Raw genomic sequence first — 8270 nt, 5'->3', positions numbered from 1 at the left:
TATATATATACATATATATATATATATATATATATATATATATATATATATATATATATATATATATATATATATATATATATATATATATATATATATATATATATATATGTAGAACTTTGTCTTCATATATATATATATATATATATATATACATGTATATATATATATATATATATATATATATATATATATATATATATATATATATATATATATATATATATATATATATATATATGAAGACAAAGTTCTATTCATATGGCTTAGAATCTTTGTTCCTAAAGTGCCTGTCAGATGAGGCTAGTTCCTGCTAATCATAAAGATCTTGTATGTGCTGCTGGATATTATACCTGCTGATACTGATTACTTTGCTGGTTTGTGCAAATAACAGCTAAAGGTCAACTATTATGTACAATTGGCAATACAATAGCGGCAATCAGCCAATGCATTTGTATAGCAATCAGTACAGGGTTGCTTTTGTGTAAATTACGGTCAATCAAACATATCCTGGACATTGTTCCTATGCCTTTGTATTGATTAATCAAGTATGTCCTTGCTCAGTTGCTGACTGGCTGTGTGCAGCAGCATAGATTGTTTTAGTAAAATTCTAGTATACTCATTTAGTTGCATAATTGAATAAAGTAACCGCATTTCTGCAATGCTAGTGCTACTTGGTTGAGAGCTGTTGAGGTCTCTAGACCTTTTCTTCATGGGGCACACAAGTTACAATCATCGTGGGGAGCCTATGGTCGACCTCAATGAAATTCCACGATGTCCAAGTCCTGAAGCAAGAAGTAACTACCTCAGAAATCGAACAGGTATTGATGATTATTTTTACAAAAAGTAGATATTAATTTATGTCGCTGTATTAGGTTTGTGCAAAGATGAAACATTCCAGTTATCACAGATCATCTTAACAAGTTAGCTGTTCAACGAGCCAGTCAACACCGTAGATGTAGACGGGTTTTTCAGTGTTTATTGATCTGATCTACTAGGTTTATTTAACAGTTTTCTCTTACCCTGTTTATTTGTTAAATATATTATTAGAAATAAACAATGATTCGTTTACTATATTAACCAAGATATTTGATTTGCACATTGTTTGTTTATAGCAACGCTTGTAAGATCAGTCAAAACCTAAATCAAAGGAAAAAAACAGGTGAAACTCAATTACAAGCATTTTTATCCTGAGTGGTATATCAACGCCTTATTGAGAGGGACCTAGCTGACTACTACTACTACTGACTGTTTTACATCAAGTGCATTAATAAATGCTTTGCCTTGTTCTTGGTTAATATAAATTTATTACTATTACTTAGAATAAACTTGGTAAGTCACCGGTTGTGTTTACAGCCTTGTTTGCTTGCAAGTTGCACTATTATATTTCATTATATTTTACACTTCACGTTAGTAGCTACTGTTAATTAGGTAATTGATTAGTTGATTAGTTGGTTAGTTGATTAGATAGTTAGTTGATTAGTTGGTTAGTTTGTTAGTTCATTAGTTGATTAGTTGGTTTGGTTGGTTAGTTGTTAGTTTATTAGTTGATTAGTTGGTGAGTTGATTGGTTGATTAGTTAGCTAGTTGATTTGTTAGTTAGTTAGTTAGTTGTTAGTTCATTAGTTGATTAGTTGGTGAGTTGATCAGTTTGTTAGTTGGATAGTCGATTAGTTTGTTAGTTGATTAGTTGGTTTGGTTGATTAGTTGTTAGTTTGTTAGTTGACGCAAAGATAAAATTAGTAAAATTAGTGATACTTGAAAGCTAATTATTTTAAAAATAGACTTTGTCCATGGTATGCTTACACAACTCATACCCAATTGGTTTGCTAAGAAATTACATAGTGCGCTATATGAGTGCCATTGCTATATGAGTGCCATTGCTATATGAGTGCCATTGCTAGCAGTGCTAATCTATATATAGAAATCTCAGTGTTTGTCGGCTGGTCTTTTTGTTGGTCTGTCGTCTATGTGTAAGTTATAGCGATGAAGTTTAAAAAACGAAAAATCGGATTTTGAGCTCAGACCTTCCAGGTCTGCAGAGAGGCGAGCTAACCTACTATGTCACATGGCTTACTTGTGATACAATAGAATAGTTGTATTTATGACATCGGTTAAAATATGTATAACGGTGTTGCGTATCGCATACCATCACTAGAGCTGGCTTCACGGCTCTTATTATAGTAAGTTTAGCAATATAACCAACTTTAAGTTACTAGCTTAAGTTATTCAAATTAGCCAGTTTGCTAATTTTGCCATTGGCCAATTAGTCAACTTAGCCAAAAACAACCAAATTACCTGTCACTGTTTATAAGCTGTTTAATTACCCATGTAATGCCGGGCATTTAGCTAGTAAAGAATTATAAATACCCTTTTACGTACCTATTACATTAATAATTAAATCTATAGAATTGGTTTTCTACAAGCCATTGGTCATCTCAATTTGCCCAATGATCATAGCGGCCAAAATTCATGCGGCACTAATTCCTACAGTATATATGTAGGTTCAATGCAGCTGATTTTATCCTGGACAGCCCGTAAAGATGAGATGGATTATGCCCAGGCACCCAGAATCAAAACAGAAGCTGAGGAGTGCTACGAGCCACACAAGGGGAGACGAATGGAGAAGTGGGTTGAAATTTTTGGGCTGTTGCATTGATATGTAACATTGATACATAATTTGTACATACTCATACATCACTTTTTGTAGACTGCTGACAAGAACAGGATATGGCAGCGGGCGTGGCAATAGCAACTTAACAGCGAGAGAGCCTGAGGTGCCAAGAGTTAAACGGGAGGGAGAGCCTAATTACGCTCTGGACAGAGGAAAAAGAATGGAGACACTCATTAATAGAAACAGTTTACCCATGTCATCGAGGATGCAACCGAGGGTATGCTTTTAAGGACATCAAAATGACTTTTCTACGATATTGTTTTTTAATCAATGCATTTCTACAGACCATTATTTCTCACTGCCAGGTGAAACCAGAAGGAGAGTCAAATGCAACGTTAGCTAAAGGAAGCCGAGCAAAAAGGCTCGTATCAGAATATGGACTACTAACTCCTTCACCACGCCAGGCCGCTAGGGTTAAACCGGAAGGAGAAGACAACGCTAATCTCGACAGAGGGAAAAGGATGAACCATTTAGTACATGATTCTACAAAGCTACTTAAATCAGCAAGAGCAGGCCCGCGAGTGAAGTCCGAAGGCGACCCTAACTACACACTTGACCAGGGTATGTTAGGAAGGTGCTAGAGAGTAGTTGACAATTACTGCAGCATATGTCATCTCTTGTAGTAAGAAGAAAAAATGGTGTACATTGAACTGAAATAAACTTAAAATAAACTTTGTGTATCTTAATGAAGTAAAAAACACAACGTCATTGCCAAGTTAATATCTTTAAACACGAAAGTCTCTCTAGATTGTGTATTCATGCTATTTAGGTGCATATTTTTTGGAGAAATTAAAAAAAAAATTACATTACAAACATTAAGTTATTAAGTGTAATTTTTTTTTGGTTTTAGTTGCATTCGCAAAGCATATTTTATATATGACGAGCGATAAGAATGGCTGGGATTTCTTTCTTTTTAATCAGATTGTCTGCAGGTTTACAGGAACTAGATGGGGTTTTGAAATCAAATATTTTATAGTGACTTGACAGAAGGCACGGAGAATATGTGTGTAAAGTTTGGATGAAATCAGCTCAGAAATGTGAAAACACAAAACGTTTTCACATTTTTGGGCCGATTTCATCCATTGGTCTCAAAAATATTGGCATAATGTTTACACAGATTCACAGACTCACAGACCGACGTAATGACAGAATGGAATTTATCAATATAGATTTCAAATTTTTTTTAATTTTTTAAATCAAATTTTATACCAATAACTTTGGTATTGCAATAAAAATATTTTAGAGTTATTTCAGGGAAAGCTGCTGAAGGGTTTAAACTGTAATCAATTTGGAGAATTTTACTATTTCTGCGCGTGGTTTTTTTTGTTAAAAAGTATGCAATGAGAAGTTTGTAATCTTTTGCGAAAAAGATAAAAGATAATATTTTGAAATTCAATTCTGGCCATTTTAAGTTTTCCTTGCAGCAGAGAAACAAACCAGAACTCGCTACCATAATTTGACATGTAATTACACAATTCAGTAGCCAATCACAGTACTACGCAACCTTCTCCTCTGTGGATATGTTAATAGCACTACTGCTTTGGTTAACTTGTACACTTATAGTGTTCTACGGATCTCCTGCTATATAAGTCAGCAACTTGTTTCATGTCATAGAACCAGGACAAGTCTTGTTCTTGTTCAAATCTAACAAACAGTATCCAGCCATTTTTAATGCTTAGTTATTGTTTGTTTTTTAAGTAATTTATTAGCGCAAATGTTAACTTTCAATAACGCATAAATATTATTTTACCATTTTGCGTTTACATTCAAAGCTTTGTGTTCCTTGTTTAGTCATTCGCTCTTGCACACATGTTTACTCTTGTGTAGCACTTCCTGTTGGTAATAACACAGCTAGATAATTGTGAAATCTATATCATTTATCTTCGTAGACATAGACATAAAAATTAATATTAACATCATATGTACATAAAATATCAGACTGATTCACCTATTTAATGACAGAGGATCAGATATTACTTTTTACACTGGTTTATTTTATAAATAACAGCCACAACATGTTCAAAACTATTATTTATCGATGTAATTTTGAGAGTTATCTTCCCCTCATACATGGCATTCGGTTGTTGAGGTGTTACAATGAAATGCTGACATTTAGTTTATCATATAATAAGGAGCTTATTATATCCTTATTAGCGAGAGGAGCTATGAGGATATAATTATTATTTATTTTAATTATACATTTATATAATTTTATTATTTTAATACTAATGAAATCAGAAAACACTATTCGTTTAGTATCTGCATTACCCACAACTCCGAATCTGCAGTCAAACAAACTGTAGGCCAGTTTTATTTCTCCTAAGATAAAAAACCAATGCCAAGGAATGTGTTTGAACAGATCTACAGTTAAAAGAAAAGTTCAGTATAGTTTATTAAAGTTAGCAAAAACACATATTTACATGTTTCTTATTTAGTTCTTTACTAAGTTTCCATAGAGTGATAGCGTAGTGACACAACTCCATATGGTGCTGCAATGCCATCATGGGAGCAGTTGTGTCACTCTAATTCTGTCATAATTCAGTGTCGCTGTTTGGAAACGAAACACCCGTGTGATGCACCATCTTTGTGCCAAAGAAACGGTCTTAGCGACTAATGGAATCACACTTGTGATTTTGCATAGGTCTTGCTTTCCTGTTGCATCACACAACCATCGCTCTACTAAATCACTCTATGGAAACATAAAGTGCTTGTCGTCCTAACATAGTGCTTTGGCACTGGCACACCCAGGTGTCTCTACACTATCACTGTATGAAATCTTAGTGCTTCTTACTCATTAGAAAACTTAAAATGCTGACTTTAAACATCTGTTGCATAGTTTGTTGTGTAAAACAACTATTATTACATTTTTAGGTAAAAGAATGGACCGACTCATGCATAACCATGGAAACTTAACTCCGTCAGCCAGAAATGGTCCAAGAGTAAAGATGGAAGGAGAAGACAATGCTACCCTTGATAAAGGAAAGAGGATGGAACGCCTTATACACGAATACAGGAAACAGCCGGCAAGCGCGAGACCAGCACCAAGGGTCAAGCCAGGTGAGTTGGCCAAACAGTGATTCACATCTTTTATCACTTGCTATTTTATTTAGAGGTCAGCCAGCTTTTATTTACAGTAGTAAAATGCTTGTTACGGACACTGCTGCTATCCATCTGCTTTTATGCTTCTATTAATGACAAGAGTCGTCATATTATAAGTTGTCCTTCCTTGCAAACTATAACTAATAATATAGTCTAGCCTTCATGGCCCCTTGGCATTCAAGTTAAATAGGTTGTTTTAGCAGGTCAGACAGACTACCATTACAACAGTGTATTCAATTCATTTTTCTTGAGTAGCTGGTTAGGACTAGACCACATACTATAGACTGAGAGTATCTACAAGTACCTTAATCCCAGTATACCAATTGTTTAGAGATACACTTGCTTCTTGTTCATTGTACCTATCTCATTGCTGAAACTCATCAACTGAGTTCAACATTTTCAAGATAAAAACAAGTCTCTAGATATGTACTAATTAGCTGAATGTCTGGCGTTGCATGGGTAATAGAATAATTACGTAATGCATTTGAGTAACTTACCTGGAAAGCTAGATCTTTACCAAAATCTTTACTATAATAATACTCGCGTTTTGGGCCAGTTTAACGATTGTTACACGTAACGGTCAACAAAGCTAGCTATTAACCCCAAGAAAAAGCTTTAAGTGTGGGTATCTTAACTAATGTAATGACTATTTGCCTTTAGAATTCTTTGTATTCCGTGTAGCTTAATGGTTAAGTTCTCAACCTCTAAATCTGGAGGTCCTGAGATCAAATCCAGTATGGTGCAAATTTTTCATTAATACATTTGAGTTGCTATAACTAGGCACAGGGTTTAACAAAAAAACAAACACAGAGATTAATCTATATATATTTCTCAAAGTATGTCTGTCGTCGTCATCATATGTATATCTGTATGCATTCCGGCTATAGATCTTAAAACCATGGAATAAAATATCCATACCAACGAAGGTTTGATCTCGGACCCACCCATTAACAAGTGCGGCGCTGTACTATTAAGGCCACAGAGATTGATTTCTATGCATGCTGATATATGTCGCTATATGGTAGCAACATAGACCTATTAACTAGTTAATAGTATAGTATACTATAGTATAGTTAATAGGTCTATGGGTAGCAAATACCAAACGGCTTTGCGTACGACGCAGGCTCATAGCATCACGACATGAAAACTGTTGGCTGTCATTATTAAGTGTAATCAAAACTTCCATTGGCAATGTACCAGGCTAATAGCAAGTGGGACAGGCAACCCTCATTACTTCTCATTGTTTAAAAGCTGATTTTTATTACCTGGGCAATGCTGGGTAGCTCAACTAGTATATAATTAGATGAAATAGATGAAGAATTTTCTTTGAAAACATGTATTTTTCAATAGTATTGCCTACTACTAACTAGTGTTAGTATGCAGTAGTTTATCAGTAGCTTGCAGTTGTAAAATGGGAAATACTAAATTACCTGCAGACAGTAAAATAACCATTGAGGTAACATTTTCACTATTTTCATAAGGAGAACACAGTCTGATTAGACCTATATAAATATTATTACTCTTGAGAATTGGTTTGCAAGATAATATATAAATATTACTAACCAGCATGGAAGCACCCATCACCCCAAATTTTTTCTATAGCTTTAGTAGTTGTGACTGTAATTCCATGGTTCATAAGATGGAACAACTCCTTGTATAAACATGTACATATATGTAAAAACCAAACCTTTAAATCAATTGAAAATCTTTAGACAAAACTTTCATTTTTGTTGCAGAAGCTGAGAGCATTGCATCGCATGGTAAAAATGGACTCGCACATATGCTACTAAACTATTATGGAAAAGTGGGTTCATCACCTAGACAACCAGCAAGAGTAAAGACCGAGGCAAAGGGAACTGCGTATAAATCCCAAGGATCTATAGCAAGACGGCTTTCAGATATTGGTAAAAAGCAGATGATATATGAACCAGGGAGACAATCAATGAAATATGAGAGAACTAAAACGATGTAATGTATAGCTGTTAGTATTGATTTGCATGACTAGGAATAGAAATGGGTGTAATTGCTGTGAAATATAGTGTAATGTCCGATTAGAATAGCAAGAAAACTTTACAAAAGTGAACAAACTTACCAAAACTTGCTAAATCACTAGCACAAAAGGCTTTTGAAACATTGCACTTCACTAACAATATCTTGAGAAATTCTCAGCTCATGATTTGTGTAGCTAACATGAAATGTCTTTGCTATTTGATGTTTAGAACAATATGTTTTTATTGATTTATTTATTTTATATGATTCGTGTTTATATATGGTTCAAAAATATGAAGTTACTGTCTAAGCCTATAAGCAACCAAAGCAACCAAAAGCTATTGACAGCAGTGCATCAACACCTTTAATGTCATTTGTACCTTGACATACTGCACAAGCAAAGCTAACAGACACAAAAGCTGATATTAATTTGCATTGTTCATATAATCACCGAACCTTGAAGCTATAGGAGAAGTAATTTAGTTGTCAGTTTTGCTAGCCTTAGCTT

The 8270-nt window shown here is 34.2% G+C and overlaps 1 protein-coding gene across 1 annotated transcript; it reads left to right on the top strand.

Moving 5' to 3' along the window:
* Window positions 1-2620: 2620 nt before the first annotated feature.
* LOC137400542 (uncharacterized) lies at window positions 2621-7745 on the top strand. Its single transcript, XM_068086866.1, has 5 exons — window positions 2621-2628; window positions 2711-2891; window positions 2980-3208; window positions 5546-5731; window positions 7510-7745. The coding sequence occupies exons 1-5, from the start codon at window positions 2621-2623 to the stop codon at window positions 7743-7745; spliced, it is 840 nt and encodes a 279-aa protein (XP_067942967.1).
* Window positions 7746-8270: the final 525 nt, after the last annotated feature.

The sequence above is a fragment of the Watersipora subatra genome, chromosome 7, assembly GCF_963576615.1.
Source record: "Watersipora subatra chromosome 7, tzWatSuba1.1, whole genome shotgun sequence".
NCBI classification, from domain to species: domain Eukaryota; kingdom Metazoa; phylum Bryozoa; class Gymnolaemata; order Cheilostomatida; family Watersiporidae; genus Watersipora; species Watersipora subatra.
Note: the sequence above shows the minus strand (reverse complement) of the source record. Positions and strands in the feature narration are given on the sequence as shown.